Source organism: Panicum hallii, chromosome 2, assembly GCF_002211085.1.
Source record: "Panicum hallii strain FIL2 chromosome 2, PHallii_v3.1, whole genome shotgun sequence".
Taxonomy (NCBI): domain Eukaryota; kingdom Viridiplantae; phylum Streptophyta; class Magnoliopsida; order Poales; family Poaceae; genus Panicum; species Panicum hallii.
Window position 1 is genome coordinate 47938320 of NC_038043.1, and position 24616 is coordinate 47962935.

Consider the following 24616-nt stretch of genomic DNA (forward strand, 5'->3'; position numbering starts at 1 on the left):
ACGCAAGAAGAATGCAGTTCCTCCAAATAAGAAACAAAAAGAGATTCCTCCGTCCCTACCTAAAGTGTTTAAGCAATCCACAAGCTTCGATGATAAAAATAAGAAGCTAGATACTACTCCACGCATATGCAACTTTGCAGGTTTTTTTGAACAAAATATGCAACTTTGCAGGGATTGACGACAACATTTTGGGCCGATTAAAGCAGCAACAGACGGGTGCTCAAAAGGCCTGTTGTTGGTATGCTGCTTGTGAGCAACATAGGCCGCGATCTGAATTCATACGGGCCAGTAGGCTACAGTACGATTTGGGCTTGGAGGAAAACTGAGAAGTGAAGAGAATGTCCGCTAGGGACCTGGAAAGTTTCACACCATTTGCCACTCCACAAGTTTTTCATGCTGAAAATGTTGAGCTAAAACACAACCGCCAACACCACGTACTAGGCAGGAAATTGTGATCCGTTAACCTGCTGCACTCATTCTAAATTTCTAGTTGTTTCTTACTAGTAATGTTAGCTTGTACCCGTAACTTTCACTGATCTGAAGTACAAGAAAATTATAGAAGTCATGAGGGGAAAAAAGGCATGATCTTCTAGGGAATGGCTAATCACATTCTCAGTCATATGAAATGTACAATCCTCACGTGCCTTTTGGAAGCATACTCCACACTTTCAGAGTACTACAATACAAGTCAACCAGATCAACTGACAAGGGGAAGCACACCGCAACTGCAGAAAAAATGGTCCAGGCAGTGAGGCAGGCACCGGCACTTTTCTCTGGCCATGCCCAGATCTCAGCGCACAATGTGGCCAGCCCTTTTGATCCAGATCAGTGAGAAAATAAAGGAAAAACAGGGGGTAGGTAGAGGGTCTACCGGATCAATGATTAAAGACAGAGCACAAAGAGAAAGGCATGTAGTAAAAGGGGAGGCTGCAGATGCAGGTGATTTCCAAAGGAAACAATGAGCATCTTTGCCCTGTTGTCACGGAACTTCTTCCACATGCAGAAAAGGTACTGAAGTTTCCGCTGTGACTTACATCTGGTACAATCTGAACAAGCAGTCATTCAGCAATCATCAGGTATGGACGAAAGATCTACTCATACAGGATACCTGTTGAAAACAGCGTTGCCGACAGCTTGCCCCTTCGAGTAACTCGAGAAATTGTGGCCTCCCAGAGTCTGGAAACCATCTCTTCTTTTTTTTTAACATCTTTTCCTGAGACCAGGAATGAGTTGCAGCAGAAGCCGGCAAAATAGAAGAAAATCTAGATGATATGGTGATTCAGTAACTTATAAAGCAGTTCAATTGCTCATGTGAGGTTTGCACCAAATCAAATTAGGGCACATTCTGAAGGTACATATCTATACCGGTTTTATTACAGTGGAGCATATACTATATATCCCACATTATCCACAATTCCGCACCAATTGAAGGGCAGACAAGTTCATCATCCCATGCTGCACTTTGCAGTCACCTTTCACGTTTCCTCTTCATAGGGAGCAAGGTCTTCGGTTTTTCTGATCGCTTGTTCACCGATTCTTCATCTTCAACAAGGCGGAAACCAGGGTGTGACGTCAATTTCTCCACTTCAACTTTTGCTACGTCCTTCCTTACTCCTATGTCAGTAATGTATCTGCCAGCACAGTACATCCCAGCCGTGACAGTGGCCATTCCAAGCGGACCTGCAGCCAAAAGCTTAAACGGAGTGGACAGAAGAGCTGCCAATGGAACACCAATGGCAGAAGAAGCTTGCCCACTAGTCCCAATGCCAGGTTCCTCAACTGGTAGAAGCCCAGTCTTGCAGTAGAGTGCAAAGTCCTCACAGTTCTTCTCAAACATGTCATAGTTTCCAAACCCATTTTGAAGCAAGTACATTGCTCGATGGACAACAACCTCCGGTGGGTCTGATTCGGCAATGGTGCAGGTTCCCCCACGAAGCTTTGCGAGGAAAACTGCAGATGGCACTCCATACTCGAAGCAGTAGAGGGAGCCATTGCGGAGGAAACAGTCCAAGCAAGTGAGGACAACGCCACTATTGGGTAGCTGAAATCCGCAATCAGGGAATGTTTGGCACTCCGATGGAATCTCTGAGATCAGGCTGGAGGCGGAGTCTGACGAATCTGAACTTTCAATTTCTTTCTTTCGTGTAAAATGGACCACTTTGCTTCCTCCAACATAAATTCCTGAACGTGACACAAGAAAATTTCTTGAGAAGCAATGGAAATGAATTTCAAAACAGACGTTAGTAAATGATATTCAATTGCTTGAGATATTGCCCTGCTGTGAATAACAAGTTGGATTTTCTAAAAAAATGAATAACTTGCTGAAACATGAAAAAAAAACTATTCCTTAACAAACTAATCCAAAATCAGAGAGGATATATGGTGAAGGAAAAGGAGCCAAGTAGTTTTTTTCCCCGTAAATACTGCAGCTTTTCCATATGGGCAGTGCAGAATCCAGATATTGTCCTCCCAAGATATAGACCTGACCAACTGACCGTAAAAGGGACACTTTACCAGATAGAACACTAATAAGCACTGATTGTGGAGACACATTGTCCCAATAGCACATTGTGACAGTGTAGAAGAGTCGTCTATGTTTGCTTCCTAGTGAAGATCAAAGACATCTGTTCTATGAAAGTAAAGTGATGCAAAGTAAAAGAACTGCAGTAAATAATAAATACAGCCAGAGCCTGGTAAAGGATCAAAGTAAAGGGTGGTTAAAGGGGTCTCAGCACCTCAACTAGTGAAAGTGACTGGATATTTCAACAGCTAACATAGGATACTTTGTAGATAAGAGTTTACAGCAACTAAACCTAAATTAGTCACTTATCAGGTTCAGTACAGTATGGGTCAGCCTTACAGTGCTTCCTTCCTGCAAGCAACCTCGAGTTAACTTTAAGAAGGCTACTACTCAGTGCGCACTAAAGCCAACAAAGAGGCAGCACAGATACAGACAGAAATGTTGGTTAGCAGTAGGTGAGCAGCAACAAGTGCCATTTGTTCTACATGGAAAGCAAAGGACACAGCATGTGGCATCCTAGCCATCTGGAAGGTTTTGTGGACAGGGTATGGGAGCTTCAGCTGAAGCCTCATTTCCATGCCTAACCAGCTGCGGTGAGATCAGATGGAGTAGAAACATGGCATGCCTGTCCCCCAACTTTTCTTAGGGCTGTCCCCCAACTTAAGTACTACCAGTTACAGTCATTCACTGCCACCAAACTGTTACACGAAATTCCCAAAGATTGAATGGACGAGAGCAAGATAATTGGCATGGTTGACGTACATTCCGTGCCAAAAAGCAAGCGGTCGTTGCTTGAAGCAGAGGATTTTGCAGAGAAATTCAGCTTAGGAAAGCAGAACCAAACAGAAGAGTTCCCCCTTCCCTTCACACGCACCCAGTGCCACGATTGGAAGTGCCGCCGGAGAAAGCAAGCACAACCGTGACAGAAAACCCACCGGCGGCGAAAAGAAGCCCACATTGAGCTGGTCGCGTGGCGGAATTCTGGTCAAGGCAACAACTTGCCTGCACACTGGGCGACTCGATTCGCCGAGCCGTTGGGGGCAATCGGATCTGCACCACCGGCGGCAATTCGCCACCGGGACGGAGTGAAGCCAGGAAATTTACCGCATCGCCATCGGTGGGGGGGTCGAGGAGCGTACCGTGGTGGGAGTAGGCGTAGACGGCCCGCCAGGTGTAGATGTGGTCGCCGGGCCGGATGTCCGACCGCTCCACCCGGTTCGACAGCAGCCCCATCCCCGCCGCCGCCTCCCAGGACTCCGCTCCGCTAGCACCCGCGCCGCCACTACAGCCCCTCTACTCTACTGCCCCCCCGTTCATGGCAGCGGGCAGGCGAGTGGTTGCGGGTGGGCGAGCGGGCTCTATATAAGGAAGCCGAGGCAGCGGGCGGGGGCGAGGGCGTCGGCGTGGTGCTTGGGGAGACGGTCAGGTAAAAGAAAAGAATGTCGCTGTCACGGCGTACAAGGCAGGCACCAGCAGCAGCACCGGGAGCCGATCCGCGTCGCTCCCTCGGCCGCTGGGCTGCCTCGTTCGTCCGGCTCCGGCTCGAGGCGAGAACAAAACGAGAAAAAGAAGGGTTGGGTTGGGTACTTGGGTGGTGCCACTGGGTGCCTGCCGAGAGGCATTTTCCCCGTCGAAATCGCGGTCACATGCCGGCCGGGTGATCCGGCGAAGTAGGTGAGGTGAGGTGGGAGGCGCGGGGGGAATCGCGGAATCGGGATCGGCACGTTGCAGCGGGGGACGACGGCCTCGGATCGTGGGTCGCCGCCGTGGACCGTTCTTTCTTTCTTTGTACCGTGCCCAGTTCGTCTCTGGCTGGTGGCTGCGCATCAAGTTGCTGCTTTCTGCCGAGCGCAAGGGCAGAGGGGGCCGTGAGAATGCGAGAAGACACGGCGAGGGGTGTGCCGGGGCCTGGTGCAGGCAGGACGGGCATAGAGGAGGGTACAGACAGGACTACAGGACCGGCCACCCACTGCGGTCGCGCACCTAACCGGGGCCGCCGTGGCACGAGCTCCCGGCTCCCGCCGCGCCGGTCACCTGATCAGGCCATCAGGGAGGGATGCTAACGCGACAATTCGCTTTTGCTACACCTCATTCGCCTGTTCGGTCGGCTCGTCCAAAGCGTCATGGATGATGATGTCACCAACAGGCGATAACATTTCAAGGGAAGGTGTGAGGTGTCGCGCCAATGATGATGAGAGCAACGGCGGCTCGACGGATGCCACCTCACTGACCAGCAACCTGAAATTTCAGTGGCAGTTTACGATTAGAGCGAGCTGGAGAACCGAGACACACATCTCAGATACAGGAATGCTGCATTAATAACTGCGCATCGTCTCTCGGGATTCCAAGGCAAGGAAAAAATGGCGCTTATTATGGGCTGGACCGACATTTTAACCCGTGACGGGCTACCCAAACCTATCAAGAACTCTCCTTGGCCCGTCAGCCAGCCTCACCCAAAACGAAGCCCAACTAGCGCGTACACAATATGAGCCCACATGACTCGTTTGATAATTGCCATCAGCCCATCAGACACCTCCCCACCCATTTCGTCAATCAAGCCCACCAAGCAAAACCCCACTTCCCCGTCCCCAGCAGGCCAGCACTCCCCCCGCTCACGCGCGGCATCACGCCGGCTGGCTGGCGACTCCCCCCGTTCGCACCCCCGCCGCGCCGTTCCTTTCCTTCCACGGCGATGACCCATCCGCGGGCGAGAGCCAAAACTGGCAACGGCATTCCTATAAGAATGCGCCCCTGCTCTGGCCGACGGCCCCCCTCCCCCCGATTCCCCGCTCCGCCATACCCTAGCCGTCTCCGGTGCGTAGATCCGTCAGAGACGACGCTCGCCGGCCCCGAGGAGGGATGGCCTCCCTGAACTACCGCCCGCCCGCCGCGGCCCCTACGGCTGGTGGTCCCGCAGCCCAGCAGCAGGCCGCGGTGGCCGCGCCGCAGTCGCCGCGAGGCGCTCCCGTGTTCGCGGTGGTGCCTCAGGGGGGCGCGCACGCGGCGGCGCCCGGGTCCCCGCAGGGCCCTCCCGGGTTTTGGGTGGCGCCTCAGCAGAGCGCGCCGGCGCCATTGCAAGGTGCTCCCGTGATGGCGCCGTTGCAGGGCGGGACCATGATGGCTCCACAACAGCAACATTGCGCGCCGGTGCTGGTGCCCGACTCCCAGCAAGGTATGCAGATGGCCGTTCAGGCGGCGTCCATGGCCATGATGATGGCCTCGATGTCCCAGCAAGCCCAAGCACAGGCCATGGCTGCACACCAGCCAGCGCAAGGCGTGGCGCCATCACAGCCTCTGCCCACGTATCCTCTGTCCATGATGCAGATGCAGCAAGCTCAAGCAGGGCACATGGTGGAAACTCCACCTCTGCCGCTCGGCCCTCCGCCATTGGTGCAGCAGCAGCGCCCTTCACAGGCCGATCCAACGATGACGGCTCAACCCCCTCCGCCGCTCGGACCCCCACCCGTGATGCTGCAACAACAGCCTACACAAGGGGGGCCGGTGATGACACAACCACCTTTGCCATTCAGCTCTCCATCAGTGATACTGCAGCAGAATCCACAGAGCAATCAGATGATGATGGGTCAGCCACAATTGTCTGCTGTACCATGCAAGCGCCAACGTGTTGACCAATACGGTTTGTGATCAACATTCCAGTTATTCCTGATTATTGTTTTGTTTGAGTTGTAACAATGTCACTAATAGATGTGCTACTATAGCATGTGGTTCAAGTTTGTGTACACTAGATGTTTATATTTGTTGTATAAATGAGGACTAGAACAGAAGTCATAAGCCTATGTTTCCTGCTAAAGCTTTGAATTAATCCTGTGAAAAGTAGTTGTAAGGAGATCTATGAGATTTCAGTGCTGCTTTGTCTTGTACCTTCTTAAGCATATAGATTACTTTAAGCATATCTTTTGGATTTGTTGGAGAAGGTTAGGAGACACGTGTGGTGTAGCACATCTGCATTTTCAGTTCAGATTGAAATTTTAAGGTTCTACTATTATTTTGTTGAGAGGAACTTTTTACTGCCTTTTTGATGACCAACAAGATTAACTCACGAATTTAGATCCAGTGAATATTGTTTATGTATTTCTGGATGGTTTGGCTTAAGGTTTGCACTCTCCTGTTCACACTTACTTTGTGCGATATTAAAAAATACTTATGTGGATCTAGTTGGTTTGGCTTAGCTTAGGCATGCACTCCCTACATTGTTTTGCACAATTATTTCCTGCAGCTGTTGAACATGACAATAAAGTTTGTCCCTTTTCCTCTTTGTATTGATACTGCCGATTTCTTGGGACATTTTACAACCCCTACACACATCAGCATTATGATTGCTTTCTTGATTCTGTTTAGATTTTTTGTTCTTGACAAAGACGTTTGTTTCTGTTGCCTTTATCCTTTTTTTTACTTTCTTTCGGCTTGCCTCTTGAATGGATGCAAGAAAAACAACTTGAGACTAGTGGCAGAGATTGGGCCGAATTACAGCCGGAGCCAATGAAGCTAATGGGACTGCAGCAGGGAGCAAAACCAGAGAAAAATAACATAGCGGGCTTTAGTTCTAGTGGAGTTTTCTTGGGCCAGGGGATTGGTCTATTTTGGTCTCAACAATCCGCTCCTGCTTGAGGCTATCATATTTCATATGATTCTGAATGACTTAATGAAATCTATGCATTGTGGTTTGTGCATGAAGTTAATTTAGTGTTTTGTATAAACATCTTGTAGACAATCTTTATGGACAGCATATGACGGGCCATCAGCAGGAAACAACAATATTCAATGCACCGATGGGACAATCTTTTGGGCCTGACTTACACAATGAGGTAACATAGGGTATATTTGTTTTTCGTTTGACAAAAAAAATCAGAGTAACAGCTCTTTACTAGATGTGTTTTAACATTTCCCTGGTGAGTCGTTACAGTTTCCTTCTTTTGGTGCGTCTATGCCCTCCTCTCTTCCTAAAGATGCAACAAGCACCGTTTATGTTGACGGTCTCCCTACCAACTGTACTAGACGGGAAGTTGCACGTATCCTTGTGTTGATTATTTCTCTTTCTTATATTTTTCTCAGTTGTCATTCTTTTTTCCACTGGTAAACTATACTATATATTCATGTGCTGTCAATCCATGTGTTCTATTCTGTGTTTCGTCCTTCATTATTAAGGTGATTGGTCCCATTGACTATTTTTCTTAGATATCTTTCGCCAATATATGGGGTTCCGCGAAGTGAGACTGGTCAACAAAGGGTCTAGTAGACATGCAATATGCTTTGTTGATTTTGCCAATCCTACACATGCTTTTCTCGCTATGAGAACTCTTCAAGGTGAATATAACACTTTTTGTATATATGTTGTTCCATCTTTAGCTGTACCTATGAGAAATCTAACTTAGTACAATTGGAAAACAGTATAAACTAAGAAACATCACTCCATGTCAGATGACATGTGGTGTCAAGGGCCACATTTTAGTGATACTTATGCAAGTTATTTTTCAACTCAGCGATGCTTGTGCATGGTATTAAGCAGTATTTCTACTTAAGTACTTACTGTATCTACTGTTGTTATCTTTTAGTTCACACACCTTCACTGCTCTTACTGAACAATAGTTCCCACTTCTACATGTGCTTCTTTATTGCCAGCAGCTCCTAAGACGGTGTAGTGTAGAAAGATTTTCCTTGATTGGTTTGTGCAGTAGAGAGCATTCTTAGCCACTCTAATTTTAGTGTAGCTGATCATTCTGAATATCTTGTTGCATCTTGCATGTTTGTGATTTGATATAGCGAGGATCTATTAGTTGTTCATACCTTCTTTTTTTCCCCTTGTTAGCTTTGGGGGCCATATGTACGCTTCTGCACATCAACAAATAAGATATAAAGCAGCGCTTGCTATATCTGACAATCTTATGTATGCTTGGAGCAGAAAGTAAAAAAGAATTGATTAATTAGATTTGATTACATAGTTAGAATCCATAGCTTAAGGACAATCCCAATGGAAGGTTTCATATTATTGTTTCCAAGAGTGCCACATTAACAAAATAGCAAAGAAATCATGGTTTAACTCCTTCAATGCATTATTTTATTTTTTGTTTATTTCATGGGCTCCCATGGGACTTCATTCTGACTCGTCAACAGATGGAAACTGTGTTGAGGTGATTTCATCTATATGAATCTGCTTCATTTTCTCTCATCTTAACCTCTTTGCCACATTATAAAAAAAATTCCTAACTGGTGCAATTAAATGAGAATGAAACGAGTGGCCTAAGAAAATTAGAGTTCTTTGTCAAGACATTTATGTACGCTGGCTGGCAACAACTTGTGATACCTGATTTGCTAGCACTTACACATCAATATTTATGGCATAATATTCAAATGTGGTTGATTAATCATTTTAAGGCTATTTCTGCATAATTTACTGTGGGTTTTGCATACCTTGCTTTAGTTTCTCCTTTTGGCACACTTACCGTGTCTACTATTTGCAAACATGTCAGTTTTGTAGCATGAGGTCAACGCTTGCTGGCCTGCATCTTTGAACCAATTATGTTGTTCTTATTGCAGGTTATAAGTTTGACGAACAGGATCCTCATTCACGCATTTTGAACCTGCAGTTCTCTCACTCTCCTCGCTTGAGCTCACATGGTGGGTGGTAGTCACTAAATTGTGTGGGTCTGGTTTTGTTCTACACCAGCCTGATATTTTGACCTGGCAAGCAGCAGCTGATCTTGCTTCTGTCAGTCATGAGCGTGAAAGAGCAACTCGACTGTGATTCAGGCTTTTGCCTTATAACACTATGACGAACCTACCTATGTTACAACTGCCACCAGTACTTAACTGCTGAAGGTTGCCTTACTATATGATATACTATAGTTGGTGTGGCGCATTAGCAAGTACGTTACAGTGAATTTCAAACTCTCTGTGCCCCTGCTAGTATTGATGCTTTGTGTTTTTGCTGGTTCTGATGTTCTTCAGTTGTCCACTGTTTACTCGGTTTCGCCAAGCTAGTAGATTGAGGTTTCCCCATTTTTTGTCAGGAAAATGTGACTAAATTATCTGGCAGGATGCTACAAATATTTTGCAGGTGTCTTGGTGGTTCCAGCCTGTTTCCGTAACACACTACAGTAATTCGCATGGTTGCCAGGCCCATTTTGTTGTAAATGAATTCCTGATAGTTGGATGCAGGCGACACTTTTACATGGACTGCGCTTTGTCATGCTTTGTACTTCAGAACATTTTAATCCAACTAGTGATGAATTGGATGGTGGCAGATGGCACCACTCTGTTACATGGACTGCACATTGTCATGCTTTGTACTTCAGAACATTTCTGTACTTTGTTGCAATGATGGTCACAGCTGAGTGTTGAGTTCAGTTTGCTGTCTAAACCAAAGTTAGTTTTTTTGTTAAGTATTGGATATCGTATAATTAAGTGGTGGCAATGCTAAGTTTTTTTAAAAAAGAAACTTCATTGATTCAGTTGTCCTAAACATATTTTCTCACAAAATTTTCCTAATTTACCCATTACAAAAACTACAGCTCTTCATTTTATTCAGTAATAATTGTACTAAGTTTTGGATCACAATGTATTATACAGTGTTAGCGCTTATAAGGAAACAAGTGAAAGAAATATAACATAGTCGACAGGAGGTTATAAGGAAACGTAAAAAAAAAATGGCCTGTCAGACAACCCCGGAGCCACCCCCAAGTCCGGATGAGCAGACTAGGAACATCCTCCACAGCCCCCGGAATACAACACCACACCAGGATGCAGCGGTACGAGCCTATAGAACAGATCAAGTAAGGTCGTGTCGCGTCCGGTCGGCTCCTGAGTTATAAGCTGTGCAGGCTCCAGCCAAACAGCCGTGGTGGTACTACTAAAGCTCGCCTTCCGAGCGTGCGGCCCTGCTCGCTCCATGAACCCGCGGATCGCTACCATGCAGCTCTCTCGCAGGCCCTCCTGGACCGACCGGCGGGTAGCCCATATCGGCCCGTAGTACTGTCCATCCATCAGAATTTTTTTTAAAAAAGGGATAAAAAAAAATTAAAATTCGAAAAAGGGGTGGCCGTTGGGAAAATTTAGAGAAATGGGTGCCTCCCGCCCCCTGAACGGGCGGGACGCGTGGGGCCCGGGACATCCCGCCCACCCAGAGGGCGGGATATCACCCGAGGGCCTCTTCGCAAATAAATTATTTGCGAAGAGGTCCCTGGGAGGGCATCCCGCCCAACCAAAGGGCGGGATGTCCCGGGCCCCACGCGTCCCGCCCGTTCAGCGGGCGGGAGGCATCCCGCCCTTTGGTCGGGCGGGAGGTCCCCCCACCGGCTATTTAAGCCCCAACCTGCCCCAAAAATGCCATTTTATCCAGCAAAAATCAGAAAAAAGAGAAAGAGAGAAGAGGAAGAGAGAAGAGGAAGCGGCGAAGCCCTGTCCACGCGTCGATTTTAAGGTATATTCTCGTTCTAGCCATATAAGTACTTGAAAATAACTATAATTTAGGAAATATTTGTTAGAGTAGTTATGTTTTGAATAGTTTTAGTATTTTCATTTGTTTTTAGTATAATTTATAATCTGAATAGTTTAGAATCTGTAAAATATAATCTGAGAGTCGCTGAAATTTAGGATCGTCGTTCGTTGTGTATTAATATGTAGTATAACTAGTTTATTAATGATTGACAGATATGTCTTCCGAGAAGGGTATTTTCAGTATATATTACGGAGAAGGAAATGTGATTTATGGGCCGAATGGGGTAGATTTAAGTGAATTCAACTGTGCGGTCAGAGGAATTACCAGACCGCACGAGAGGACATTTGAATCCCTATGCAACTGGTTAATGAGGGGACTAAGAATTAATCAGGAGACACACACTGTGAGTGTTCAATGCGTCATAAATCGTACCACTCACGCTTTGATCTGGGAGCTTATGCCACTTGCAAGCAACGAGGACTGGCTAACTTATCTGCAAAATGCAAGTCATTGGCAGTGGCCACTGGTACTCCTTGTCAGTGTGCACCAAAACTCTCCTTTGATAAACATTGAAGCTGGTCCGGGGGATGAAAATATTGATGAAGAAGTCGAGGAGGCAAACATTGAGGCAGGTGGCACCGCAGCACCTCAATGCGTGGCTGATGAGGGGGAGAACATACCCTTTATTGTTGAACAGCTGCAAGACGAAGAACGTGAATTGGATGAAGCAATGAATGCCGATTCGTCTGATGATGACGATGATGTGCCTCAAGATTGGGTAAGCAGCGACTTCAGTCATCTTGTCGTAGATGACGGATGTAGCTGGCCTTCGGATTGCAGGGAGAATGAAATTATCCAGGGTGCAAGGTACCACTCAATTGAAGAGGTGAAGGAAGCTGTTAAGTGCTGGTCTCTCTCTTATGCGAGAGTTTAAGACAGTCGAATGCAAATCTCGTAAGTACGATGTGGTATGTGTGAAGGATAGCTGTCCATGTCGGGTGCATGCCTACAAGGGTAAATGGAAAGATTATTGGGAATGCTCCATTGTCACTCAGCACACTTGTCATTTGCCTGGGGTGCAGAAGAGCCATCGCAACCTCACGTCGCAATACATCGCAAATGAGATGTACGGGACGATAGTAGAGAACTTGTCATATGAACCAAAGTCTATTATCAGGTACATTCAGGAAAAGTACAAGTATACCATCTCATACAGTAAGGCGTGGAGTGCAAAACAAAAGGTGTTGGAGATGAGGTTTGGTACGTTCGAGGCTGCATATGATAATGTTCCTCGAATGCTGGCCGTCCTATGAGGCATATCGGTGCAAACTTTTTCAGGCAATTCAAGAACAAGCACCTTATGGATATGTTCAAGAGGCTATGCAAGGAAACGAATCAGCAAAAATTTAACAAGCAGTGGCAGAAACTTGATGAACTGACCGGGAAGAAAAGAGCCGAGGACGCATCAAAAAACATAACTGCACAGGATGAAGCAGAGGCTTTGTGCTCTTTGCCAACAGATACTGCACGTACTCGCAGAAGGTCTGGGTCAGCGGTGAAAAAATTTTCTGAATGGATTGAGAATGAACCTAAGGAGAAGTGGGCGTTACTTTATGATACCGATGGTGCAAGATACGGTATAATGACCACCAACTTCGCCGAAGTTTACAATTGGGTGCTGCGAGGTGTTCGTGGGCTTCCACTGGTTGCAATTGTTGAATTCATTGTCCGTGGGTGTACCGATTACTTTCGGGAGCGGTTCAATAAAAATCAGATATTCATGCGAGATCCAGACAGAAATTTTGGATTCAAGGTAACAGAATACATGACTAAGAAGGCAGAAAGCGCCCGGCTACACCATGTACGGCAATGTGGAACACAGGAGCTCAAGTTTGAGGTATCTCCTAAAGATAGGGCGCGACATGGCATGAGGCGTCAAACTCCTGTAAAGGAGTGCATTCTCAAGTTCGATGGAACTTGTTGTTGCTCATGCATGAGGCCCAAGTTGCTACACTTACCTTGTTCTCATGTAATGGCTGCTTGTGCAGATACTGGACATCCTGTCGATATATATGTTTCACATTACTTCAGAAAGGAGACAATTGCTAGCACCTGGCAGTATGAGATCTATGGGTTCCGTTTGGTTGGATCGTTCACTGAGACAGCGAATCCTGTTATCTATATTCCAGACCCAAGATCATCACGGGTTAAGAGAGGACGCCGTCAGTCACGGCGTATTCGTAATGATATGGATGAGTCAGAGCTCCGTCCGAGGATACAACGTTGCAGTGCATGTAATCAGATTGGACACACGTATAAACGTTGTCCAACCAATGATGCTGGCCCCAGTTGTGCTGAAGCTGGCCCTACAGGTGATGCTACAGATGGAAGACCTCCGGTTGCATCAAGAAGTGGGAGACGTCGCCGATCGAGTGCTAGTACGTCATCAGGCATCATTTAGTTGTAATTTTATTTAAACGTTGTTTGCTCATATGTAATATTTGCTGCGTTGAGATTCTATCAGACCTAGATACGTATTTGTAATATTTGCCGCATTGACTGAAGACACAATATTTGGATTCATGTATTTGTAATATTTGTAATGTTCATTATCATATTATTTTATTTTAAATGGCTTCATGTATTGTACTATCGTAATATTTAGATTCTACGTTGCAAACGTTATCGTTTAACTATCTTCGTACGAGTTTTCGATACCGTAATCTTCTTTGGAAAATTGAATTAAAATTTTATGTGCATACATAAGAGTATGGCGAATGAATCTTATATTTGAAAAAATTCTGAATTTCAAATAGTTTCTGAAACAAATAATCTAAGAAAAAATATAACAAAAATGGACCAGGAGCATAAGATTATAGGTTTTAGAACTTTATAGGTTTTAGAACTTTGACTATATATTAGATATTAAATAATATCACATTAGAGAATAACAATAGATTTTAATTAGAAAAGGGTTATAATTAGGTTTAGTTAACATTTCAAATTTGAAAAATTCAAGACAAAAGAAGTTAAATTTACATCAAATTTGAGTTTGAAACTTTGCACAAAGGTACCTAGAGTTTATAGAATAGTCATACCAAACTTCATAAACAACAAAGCATGAAATCCTAAAGTTATGCATAAACTTTCCTTAATCTTAGTTTTAAAATAGGAGTAAAAGTATTTTGTTTCAAACTAAACTCCATTAACAAAAGTTATAGAGTTTGAAATCTACTTTCTAACAAAACTAGTTTTGCTATTTTTGGATTTTTCTGTGAATTGTTACGAATTTTGGAAGCCAGAAAACACATACACATGAAATAACAGTGCACCGGGAGGCATCCCGCCCAGTGGCCGGGCGGGAGGCCTGCCAGGGACCACTTCGCGAATAAAAAAAGTTTTTTTATTCGCGAAGAGGTCCCTGGAAATTTTTTTTGAGCATCCCGCCCTATGGTTGGGCGGGATGCCTCTTTCCGCCCTCCCAGCGGGCGGGAGGCACCAATTTCCCTAAATTTCTCCAACTGGCACCCCTTTTCGAATTTTGTTTTTTTTTATCCCCTTTTTTAAAAAAACTCCCATCCATCATCCATCATAATGGGCCACCTCGGCTGTTTGGGGCCGTGGGCCTCGGTAGAAGTTGCCGCACACGGCTTCCTTCCTGTCCTCGGCCCATCCATCACACGCCATTCAGACTTGCCGCAGTGCCCAGACCAACGGGTCGATTCGTCGCCCGCGCGACGGCACCATTGCCTCCGGGCCTCCGGCCGGCTCCTTCCCACCCGGTGACGGTGCGACCAACCGCCAGCTGCACTTGCCTTCCACGGGAAGGGTTGGGGGGGGGGGGGGGGGGGGGGGGGGCAGTTGGTTCCTCCAAGAAGCGAAGAGCTCACTTGCTGTACCTGTACGGACCACCGGTTGCTGTCGAACGTCGATTGAAGCATTGCTCTCCGAGGACAGTTTGCTCGCGGAAGGAAGGCATCGTCGTCGTACAGACGGTTGGCTGGCGCCGATGCGCAGGCCGTTGCTGGGTACACGCGCTTGCTGTTGTTGTTGATCACAACAGAAGAGGACGTGCAATCGTCTCCAAGCATGTACCCGGACGACAGTGGCTACTAGGCATCAGGAGCAGATGAATCTTCACTCCACACCCACCGCAGCGCTGCCCTCGCAGGTAGAAGCTTCTTACATGTGCACGTTGCGTGATCAGCTTCGAAGCTGAGATTGCTGTAAAAATTAGCTACGTGTGATTGCAGAGGCAGAAAACTCTCCCTCTTCTAAAAAATAGTACACGTTGCTTGGCAACATCGCGGTGGGTACCATGCCCCGTCACATTAAAAAAAATCTTGTCATCTAGGAGTATTAAATAAAATTTTGTCTAAAAATTTGTTCACAGATGGATGCTAATTCGCGAGAAAATTTAATGATGCTAATTAATCAATAATTTGCAATAGTGATGCTACTGTAACCATCCGCTAATCATAAATTAATATATTTTATTTAATATTTCTAAATAAAAAAATCTCTTTGATGTGATAGGATTAAAGTTTAACGTTAGTAACCAAACACCTCCTACCGTGATGATGACTCGCGTAGGTGCGTTGCCCGTCTCGCGCTGAGCTTTCAGTCGTTGCTAGCTGTTCTTGAAATTCTGAAGCCTTTTTTTTCCCTCATGGCGAGGAATGCGCCTCCAAGGCAGACGTCGCGATTGCTTAGCACGCGACGCTACGCTAGCAGCTCGGTCCCCTTATCCTTTCCTCTTAATAGATCGACAAGTACAGCATCACATGCCAATGGATGGATTGCAATCGCTTGATCGGGGGCGAGGGATAACTGGTGACGGTGACTGCGTAGCCTGCGGAGGCAAACGCGACGACAGGGACCCGGGCGCGAGAGCCCTGATCCGTGACGCGATCGCGCACCACCGCCGTGCGATCCTGACGCGCCTGGACCTGATGATATTTCTTGGCTTCCCTTGCAGGACCACCGCCGGCTGGCCCGGTCCGAACAACGGTCAAGACTCGAGAAGTCCGACCGCTCGTCGCCATGGCCCATGTGATCGAATCCAATCCAGCCGGGATATTTTAGCGCCTGAGGATTCGTCAAGCTGTTTTTCACTTCTGGAGATCGCAATCGAATCAGTGGATTCCCTGGTCAGGTGAAACCCCATGAGCTGCGTTGGTCCCGGTCAATTAAAATCCTGAACCACCATTAGTTAGTTTGAATGATGCTCCCGCTGAACAGATGGAATTCAATTTGTATCGCTGCAGATCAAAGGCAGTACAAGACTACAAGGTTCCCGGCCTTTTGTCACTTCAGACTTCTAATGCATGCTTACGCCTCATGGATGGTTTGACCCTCTGTTTCTTTTTTCGTTGCGAGAGAAGGGGCAAAGGGCCTGCCATGCACTAACAATGTTCAGAGATCGGGAATGAGCCTATGCCGGAGTGCTTTTCCTCGAGCAGAAAGCAACGTCGCCCATCTACTCGTGCTCCGCGTCGGACCGATGCCTTCCCAAGCCCTGCAAGAAAGGCTAAAGGAAAAGGACGGCGACGCACGCAGACATCTCTAAAGGCTATCAAGCCAAACCAGACAAAAGGATGACACGCCGCAGGATGATGGCTGCCGGCCTGCCCTTTGCGCAGCAGCCCTCCTCGCCAAAAGCACGACACGCACGAAACATCAGCACGCAGGCGGTGGCGGACGGACACGAGCTGACCAGCAGAACTCAACCTCAAAAGCGCTGCCCCTGCCCCTATCCCCCCTCCTGCTTGACATGCCACACAAGTAACCGGCAGAGCCTAGCCGAGCCAGCTCCCCGCCAAGCTCTTCTCGCCTTCTCTCATCGTGGGGCGCGGCCGCCGATCGCGGCTCACAACAAAACGGAGCTAGACAGATGAGAGTGTCAAGAGGATCGGACCTTCTAGTTTTAGCTGCCAGGACCAGGAGGTGTGGTCGGGGGCGGTGAGGTGAAGGGATGGTGGCGCGGGGAACGGAAGCGGAGGCGGCGGAGGAGGCGCGGTGGGAGGGGGAGGCGGAGATCGACTACGTGTTCAAGGTGGTGGTGGTGGGGGACTCGGCGGTGGGGAAGACGCAGCTGCTGGCGCGCTTCACGCGGGACGAGTTCGCGCTCGACTCCAAGTCCACCATCGGGGTGGAGTTCCAGGCGCGCACCCTCACGCTCCACCGCAAGCGCGTCAAGGCGCAGATCTGGGACACCGCCGGACAGGAGAGGTACGTGCACACCTGCTGCCTTCTTGCTAGCTGCTCCGTCCGGCGACCATGCTCCGCCGGCCGCTCCGCCGTGCGCGTGTGCCCTCGATCGTCGTCCACCGGTGAGGCTTGGACACGTCGTGCTCGTGCGCCGTGCCGCGAGAACAGAGTAGATAGGCACCGTAACCGCGGTGCATCGTCTGGATTGCACTCTAAGGAATTTTGGTTCTGATACGTGTGTGCGTCTGAAGCTTTTCCGAGCCTTTTCACTTGATTAGGCTGTGAGTTTGACAGGTGTATGCTGCCTAACTTCAGAATTCAGTCTAGTAGTTGTTTAACTTTTGAAGAGGGGATTCGGTAAGACGGTAACCTATGATTTAGTTGCTTCGGAAGGTGAAGTCGTGAACCTGATGACATGATGTCAGCTAGTGTTTTTCTCTACAAGAAGCCGACTGCTAAAACCATTAAGAAGATGGGATTGATCCCGGCGCGATGGTGAGTTGATTCTGAAGAAGGAGATGATGTCTACGACCTGTCCATCCCTATCGAGAAATTAGGTTTTAAGAGGAGCTTTGTGAAAAGATAAGTATGCACATTGGTGGGCGGAGTTCAATAATGCAAGAATTAAAAGCAACTGAAAGCTATGTTTGCAATTTGAGGAGCCCATGTTATGCATGCTACGGAAAAAATCTTCAGACCACCAGTAACCATATCAACAGCATCGCCGGCCACGCTGAAAGTGATCTCTCAATGGACCAGCATTTCATTTTTGTAGATAAAGACTCGACAGACCATCGTATGAATTTCAAAATAATCTCATGTGAACATCATGACTTGCTTCCGAATTAGGCATCACCTCACTGTTTTTTTTGTTTGTTTTTTTTTGGCGGAAGCATAGAGCATATGGATTTTTGAAGGAATTCAAGTTCCAAATTTTACAAGTCTGGGCACCTGGCAATACATTTTGAATTGGTGGTGCTTGCAGGTACAGGGCGGTGACGAGCGCCTACTACCGCGGCGCGCTGGGCGCCATGGTGGTGTACGACGTGACCCGGCGCGCCACGTTCGAGCACGTCCCGCGGTGGGTGGAGGAGCTCCGCGCGCACGCCGACGGCTCCACCGTCGTGGCGCTCATCGGGAACAAGGCCGACATGCCCGCGGCGCGGCGCGAGGTGGCGGCCGACGAGGCCGCGCGCCTCGCCGAGGAGCAGGGGCTCTTCTTCTCCGAGGCGTCCGCGCTCACGGGGGACAACGTGGAGCGCGCTTTCCTCACGCTCCTCGAGGAGGTCTTCGCCGTCGTCTCGCGCAGGGCGCTGGAGCTCGACGAGGCACGCCGGATGCGCGGCGAGCAGGGCGATGGCGGCGAGGTGCTGTCGCTCAAGGGGACCACGGTGGACCTGGGCTCCATCACGGAGACCAGCGCCATGAAGAGGAGCTCGCAGTGCGCCTGCTCGTGATGGCGTTTTCAGTTCAGATGTAGGAGTTCTTTCAAAACTACTGTATTTTTTTAAGAACTTCGCATTTACAAATCACAGATCATTACACAATTGGTGTTTTAGGCATGTTACCTTGTAAAGCCCGTAAGTATGAGACGTTTGATTGTATCTGATCAATCTTTAACCGATCAATTGTTTTGGTTTCGAAGTTCCCAAGCAAGGAGGCAGATTTATACCATTAAACACTGTTTTTTCACAAGTATGTTCACTGGTTTCACCATCACCCTTTATGTTACTTCACTGCAACTTCCAAGCTTCTAAACACATCCAAGGAAAACCATGATATTGATTCTCTACTATAGCAAATAAACAAAGCTACTGCACACTTGGCATAAACTACATCCTATAACCAGACTTCTAAGATCTTGAAAGAAGATTCAACAAACAAACCAGCAAAACATGATTGAGTGACAAACAAAACCCAAAGAAAACATCTTTCAGCAGCCTTTATCACCTGAAGAAAATAGGTTGAGCTCGAGATCCAAAAGGAACTATGCTTCTGCTGACTTTTATTGGTCAAAGCTAATAGTCATCATACTGTCATGCTCAAGCATCATACACCGACACGTTGGGCAACCAAGGCGATATGAGACATCTCGATGGGAGGAGAGATCCTGTGAAGCGCATGATTACAACTCACAACTCCAGCATGTGAACAACAATGTCGTAACAAGAAATAGGTCTCTCTTGCTTATTCTTCTCCTTCAACAGATGGTAGGCCTTCCTTGAACCATGTGTAAAGCCCTCCTTCCAGATGGTACACATTTTTGTAGCCATTGAGGACCAGCAGGTAAGCCGCTATCAGGGATCTGCCAATGTCAACCACAACAGAGGATAAGCTCCAACGCTGATGTATGCTTTCTCTTGAGAAAATAGCAAAATATTTTGAACGAGTCACTTTCAGAAGAAACAAGATGGATGGTAAAATGAATAAGTGTGACAACATGGTTATGGACATACTTGATCTTGCTTAAAAGTAAACTCAACAGCTTCCAAATTGGTAGTGTGAACCAAGTTGCACATACTACTTTTCTTTCCTTCAGGCTTAAATTACCAAACTACTAAGTCTTGTCTGAAAAGGTAGGATCGCTCTAAGAGTATTTGGGATTTAGTTCAATTTTGAAGTAAATATTAATAAGTTGGATACCCGCTAAATCTAAACAGGAGAAGAAGGTGTGGTATGCAATTGCTTGCAGTTAGTGAAAATTCAAATGCTAAAAGCCCAACAGCTGAAAGCACCAGTAATGAACTACCCGTAATTGGGAGACAGATAAATTTGGCTCCTTGGATTCTAAAGCTGAAGCCCATACCCTACGACACTTGCCCAAGCACCCCTATGTGCTCATGTGCAAAATGGTATAGCTTGTAAATTGTTTGCATGACCTTCAGCTGACCAAATATGTTCACTGCCTTCACATGCATGCTATTGATGTTTGATCCACTTTTACCATGCATTTATGGAGGAAATAATGCTGCAAGTATCCATCCGTCAATAGTATTTTCCAATAGCCTCTTAATTTCATTGTCTTAGTAACTCAACTAGTTACGGTTGCGGGTTGCGCCTGTCTCTTGGAGAGTAATCAACTTTATTGATAGGATATACACATGGGAATAATTGATTACACATGTTAAGGAACCTGTGAAGCTTGCAGTGCTAATTACACAACATACCGAGATTGCTTTCCATCAGGGAAATTTTGTGTAGGCTTTAGTGTCCCTCCTGTAGAACACGCCACAATTATCTTCGCATCTTTACCAATTTTCGTGTCAACACCTGCACAGCATAAAATTAGCTACTGATTTCCACACCATTTACAAGTAATCAAACTGCAGCAACAGCACTCGCTATCACACTTTGTATGAACTCAGGATTCTCTTCTGTTCCAGCAAATATGCCAAAGAACGCAAATGCTGCACGCCTTGCAATATCCCATGCCGTCCATTCCTTTATTAATCTGTATATTTGTACATTGATGGCGCCAGGTGGATGAGCCTGCATAAGAATAAAATGCATAAAATGTATCCACTGCTTCAAATTTAATGATCCTTTGGCAATGAACTAAGAGCTCTATGGCATGAAGCATCACGAAATATACAGGAACACACTTCACATTGGCAGAACCTATATTCAGTTAGCAGTAAGTACTATCTATCCAGTATGTGATCTCTGATACAAATCAATTTCCCTAGAGATCATATTTTGGCCTAAGAAAATGGCAGAAATGGCTGTACTATGTGGCAATGCAATGATGTTATTGCCCTAAACCTCAGGAGCTGAAATTGTGGCGTGAAAACTAGAAATAGTGACTACAGGATACCTCTTTAAACTCTGCTTCAGGTCTGACATCAAGAATCACAAAGTTGTTCTCCTTTTGAAGGCGCAGGGCTTCCTTCACATCAACACTGCGTACCTGCAAAAATAAGCAACACCACCGCCAGTATAAATGTAAACTGCTAAGCATAGAATACTCACCACGAGCCAACAGTGAACTAACAAATGAATCAACAGATGAACAGAACAAGGTAGATAAATTCCAATAAATTACAAAGCAGGGCCTATTTCATATATACCTATTTCTTTAAACCATAGGTTAAGTATTTCATAACAAACTTAAAGATAATAATATGGTAAAGTGATGCAAGTTACCCGCTTTTCTGCTAGGAGTTGCCGCTTAACTTTCCACTCTACTTCAGCTATAAGGAAAACAGGCAAGGTATGGATCAAAGAAAATCATGAAGAGCTGGACATCTAACAGTTTGTATCAACCAAAAAAATCTAGAGAATTACCAGGTGTCTTCGCAGGCTTAGTAGCAGCACAACTTATACGAATCGAGCTCACAGAATATGTCCGATGGAGTTTTGCAGCCTCTATGGGACGCCAGGAATTGCCAGATGTGAAATCTGAACAGGATGATAACCTTGATGAGCAAGCAAGATTCCGTACAGGGCTGGCTGCGATCATTGTGGGCATGAGAGAAAGGAGGAACACAAGCTTTGGAGGACTCGAGTGAATTAGAAGACGGCTTCTAAGTCCTAGGCTGCATCCTGTTACTGGAAAGAGATATTTTATTTTATTTTTTTGGAAGCAGAAATGTCCAAAGGACCCAGTGGTTTTGGATCGGTGCATATCTGAACTAGTGGTGGAGGTTGAGCAAGAGCTGAGATTGACAATCTGGATTCTGGGCGTGTGGCTTGCTCTGGCCCCACCACACCAACAATCTGGAAAATACTTACCTCTGTGTTTCTCATCCCATGATACAATTTCAAACGTTCGGCAAAAAAGATCCAGCCTTCTCTGGATGTGCAGAAAATGGAAGAACAAAAAAAAAGGCAACAGTATTTGTGCAAAATTCAGCTGTTTATTGGTAGCCACCAGTTCCAAGTTCCATCCTACAAATGGGAATACTAGGATGCCCAAAGAGACTGTTCGCCTGAAATTCAAATGAAGAACTAAAGAAAACTGCAACTAAATCCGGAGATGCCGAGGCTCCCTGCCATGCTTCAGCTGCCATGCCCAACACCATAACCATTTCCCTGCCATGCTTCAGCTCAGCTTTGTTCTGCTCACTCACTCCAGTACCCGTCATTTTCCTTCTCTTCCTTCTCTTCCTCCTCATCACCCTCCTCGCCGATCTCCATCACTGCCTCCCGGAACCGCTTGACATCATCCAATGCCGCCTTCCGGAACATCCCAATGTCCACAGCGCCAGCCACCATATGGTAACCCCTGAGCTTGAGCTGCTCAGGCGGGTCATTCTGCATTGCAAACCCGCCCAAGTAAGCAGCATTGCCAGCCGCAGCCGCCGCCACCTTCTTCTTCCTGGCCTCTAGCACCTTCCTCTCGGCCTCCCTCAGCGCCGCCCGCACCTTCCTGTTCCCGGGGTCCCACAGGTACCCCATGCTGGCCGACAGGTCGAGCGGGCCCATCTGCACGACGTCCACGCCGTCGACAGCGGCGATGGCGTCGACCTCCGCGATCCCGGCGGCGGTTTCGACCTGGCAGATGATGAGCGTGTCGTCCTCGCAGCGGGAGAGGTAGGAGTCGTCGAGGCCGTAGGCGGAGGCGCGGATGATGGGGTGCGCGGCGCCGCGGACGCCGCGCGGAGGGTAGCGGCAGTGCGAGACCGCCTCTGCGGCGGCGGCGGGGGACTCGACGGCGGGGAGCATGAGCCCCGCGGGGCCGAGGTCGAGCGCCTTCTTGGCCCACACGGCGCTGGCCTCCGGGAGGCGGAGCACGGCGGGGGTCCGCGCGGCGTCGAGCGCGCGGAGGCAGGCGAGGGCCTCGGGGATCCCGCCCGGCCCGTGCTCCATGTCGACGACGACGTAGTCGTAGCCAGCGAGGGCGGCGAGCTCGGCGAGAGTGGGCGAGAAGGAGAGGAGGAAGAGGCCGTAGAGGGTGTCCCCGGCGGCGAGGCGGGACTTGAGGGAGGGCGCGGGGGAGAGGAGGTCGGATGCCGCGGCCGAGATCGCGGGGGCGGGGCGACTGCGGCGGGGCAGCGCGGTGGTGATGGGGCGGGAGGGGTGATGCGAGGGGTTTGGAGGCGTTCTGCGTCTGGGCGCTAGGAGGAGGTGGGAGAGGGAGGCGGAGGCGGCGGCCATCGGGAGCGAGGCCGGCCGGCGGGCGGCGGAGCTCGGTGGGTGGTTTGGCTTCTTTTTGGCGGCCTTTGGGGATCTGCGACTGCTGAGTGCCGGAGGTCGGCGGCCGCATGTGAGTGTCTGTGTGAGTGTCGTGTCACGTGCTGCGTGCTGCTGCTCTGGCTTGACGGCGCATCGGACGGCAGGCAGGGCCGTGGTTCCCGTTTCGCCATTTTCGCATGGAAAGCAGGGGATGATCGAGGGTACGTTTGGATCCGGCGACTAAACTATCTTAGTTCCGTCCATAGCATATTTAGACATCAATTGTAAATATTAAATGTCGACTAATTATAAATCAATTACATAAATCGAGGCTAATTCAACCTATTAAACCTAATTAATCCATTATTAGCATATGTTTGGACTAATTAGATTTAATGGATTCGTCTTGTGAATTAGCCTCCATCTGTGCAATTAGTTTTGTAATTAGTCTATATTTAATATTTCTAATTAATATCCAAATATCTGATGTGATATAGCTAAAATTTTATCGGGGTCGTCCAAACTGGCCCTGATTTCCAACACAAATGTACCAACTGGGGCACCAATTTTAACGTGTAAGCCGGTAAAACGATGCAAATAAAGTGTTAGATGCCTTTCTTCTAAAAAAAGGGCTTGAAGAAAAAGAAAAGAAAGGAGAATTTACTATAATTTAGGTGAGTCCATTCATGCAAGGATGTAACAGATGATCAACAAGGTAATTTGAATATTTGGCATATTATTACAAAAATTTGGATGGAAATACGGTTACATATGTAATATGTTGTCTAGTGGAAAGGGGTTAAGCTGGGGAGTAGTTGTCTGCACCAGCGATGTTCAGCTAAAACACTTCCCAAGTACCCATGGAGAAGTTAAAACTCACAAGATTGTCGACCAAGAACTTGTAAAACATCTTCTGGTGTGTGGCGAGTAACAAGAGATTCTCATACCTTTTGCTAAATATGAACTCTGATATCCTTTCTTTCCATCACCAGATATCATTCTCCACTTGATGTCAGGGGTAGCAAGAGAAGATCATACAGACAGGTACTCAGAATGCCCGCTTCCCTTCCATCCTGCGCCATTCGTGGCGTGGCTCTTATCATCAGTCCTCAAAACGTTAAGAGCCTAGGCAAAGACAGAATCAAGTGAAACCAACATGGAGAATCAAGTGTTGTCGAAACAAAATCGATTCGGCAGGAGATTTGTAACAATTCAACATGCACATCATGATGTTAACCGTGTTCTACGTATTATCGAACTGATCAAAGTTGGGACGGGCGAGCACGCCAGGCAGGCTCGTGCTCACGCACATTCCC

General features: G+C 47.4%; 5 protein-coding genes across 10 annotated transcripts; 2 read left to right on the forward strand and 3 right to left on the reverse strand.

The window, feature by feature from the left end:
* Positions 1-1251: 1251 nt before the first annotated feature.
* Positions 1252-4067, reverse strand: LOC112883311. Its single transcript, XM_025948593.1, has 2 exons — positions 3661-4067; positions 1252-2181 (listed from the first exon to the last, which is right to left on the reverse strand). Exons 1-2 carry the CDS (start codon positions 3752-3754, stop codon positions 1469-1471), a joined length of 807 nt encoding a protein of 268 aa, XP_025804378.1. The 5' UTR covers positions 3755-4067; the 3' UTR covers positions 1252-1468.
* A 1054-nt stretch (positions 4068-5121) lies between these two features.
* On the forward strand, positions 5122-9803 carry LOC112879472 (proline-rich protein 2-like). Of its 6 annotated transcripts, none has more exons than XR_003226079.1 (6): positions 5122-6158; positions 7250-7347; positions 7489-7551; positions 7718-7846; positions 8654-8670; positions 9077-9197. XR_003226079.1 is itself a non-coding variant. In XM_025943729.1 (6 exons), the coding sequence occupies exons 1-6, from the start codon at positions 5381-5383 to the stop codon at positions 9116-9118; spliced, it is 1170 nt and encodes a 389-aa protein (XP_025799514.1). In that variant the 5' UTR covers positions 5122-5380; the 3' UTR covers positions 9119-9803. The 6 variants fall into 6 exon arrangements, 2 of the variants coding, with proteins under 2 accessions (XP_025799514.1, XP_025799513.1); XM_025943729.1 differs by having other exon boundaries at positions 7446-7551; positions 9077-9803; XR_003226078.1 differs by lacking the exon at positions 8654-8670 and having other exon boundaries at positions 9077-9803.
* Positions 9804-16585: 6782 nt separating this feature from the next.
* LOC112879859 (ras-related protein RABA3-like) lies at positions 16586-18884 on the forward strand. Its single transcript, XM_025944277.1, has 2 exons — positions 16586-17207; positions 18172-18884. The coding sequence occupies exons 1-2, from the start codon at positions 16951-16953 to the stop codon at positions 18641-18643; spliced, it is 729 nt and encodes a 242-aa protein (XP_025800062.1). The 5' UTR covers positions 16586-16950; the 3' UTR covers positions 18644-18884.
* Positions 18885-19105: 221 nt separating this feature from the next.
* On the reverse strand, positions 19106-21788 carry LOC112879858 (rhodanese-like domain-containing protein 14, chloroplastic). The gene is made up of 6 exons (XM_025944276.1): positions 21471-21788; positions 21330-21376; positions 21001-21093; positions 20537-20675; positions 20354-20456; positions 19106-19491 (listed from the first exon to the last, which is right to left on the reverse strand). The coding sequence occupies exons 1-6, from the start codon at positions 21652-21654 to the stop codon at positions 19374-19376; spliced, it is 684 nt and encodes a 227-aa protein (XP_025800061.1). The 5' UTR covers positions 21655-21788; the 3' UTR covers positions 19106-19373.
* A 224-nt stretch (positions 21789-22012) lies between these two features.
* Positions 22013-23419, reverse strand: LOC112879857 (2-keto-3-deoxy-L-rhamnonate aldolase-like). The gene has a single exon (XM_025944275.1). It carries the CDS (start codon positions 23280-23282, stop codon positions 22248-22250), a length of 1035 nt encoding a protein of 344 aa, XP_025800060.1. The 5' UTR covers positions 23283-23419; the 3' UTR covers positions 22013-22247.
* Between the last annotated feature and the right edge of the window lie 1197 nt (positions 23420-24616).

Coding starts and splice junctions, on each gene's coding strand:
- LOC112883311 (XM_025948593.1), bottom strand. CDS start 3,754: ATGGGGCTGCTGTCGAACCGGGTGGAGCGGTCGGACATCCGGCCCGGC. Junction 2,182..3,660: donor CTACGCCTACTCCCACCACG/GTACGCTCCTCG, acceptor TGTCACGTTCAG/GAATTTATGTTGGAGGAAGC.
- LOC112879472 (XM_025943728.1), top strand. CDS start 5,381: ATGGCCTCCCTGAACTACCGCCCGCCCGCCGCGGCCCCTACGGCTGGT. Junction 6,159..7,249: donor CCAACGTGTTGACCAATACG/GTTTGTGATCAA, acceptor AACATCTTGTAG/ACAATCTTTATGGACAGCAT. Junction 7,847..9,076: donor CGCTATGAGAACTCTTCAAG/GTGAATATAACA, acceptor TTCTTATTGCAG/GTTATAAGTTTGACGAACAG.
- LOC112879859 (XM_025944277.1), top strand. CDS start 16,951: ATGGTGGCGCGGGGAACGGAAGCGGAGGCGGCGGAGGAGGCGCGGTGG. Junction 17,208..18,171: donor GACACCGCCGGACAGGAGAG/GTACGTGCACAC, acceptor TGGTGCTTGCAG/GTACAGGGCGGTGACGAGCG.
- LOC112879858 (XM_025944276.1), bottom strand. CDS start 21,654: ATGCCCACAATGATCGCAGCCAGCCCTGTACGGAATCTTGCTTGCTCA. Junction 20,457..20,536: donor GAATCCTGAGTTCATACAAA/GTGTGATAGCGA, acceptor TATGCTGTGCAG/GTGTTGACACGAAAATTGGT. Junction 19,492..20,353: donor CCTGATGGAAAGCAATCTCG/GTATGTTGTGTA, acceptor TGACATTGGCAG/ATCCCTGATAGCGGCTTACC.
- LOC112879857 (XM_025944275.1), bottom strand. CDS start 23,282: ATGGCCGCCGCCTCCGCCTCCCTCTCCCACCTCCTCCTAGCGCCCAGA.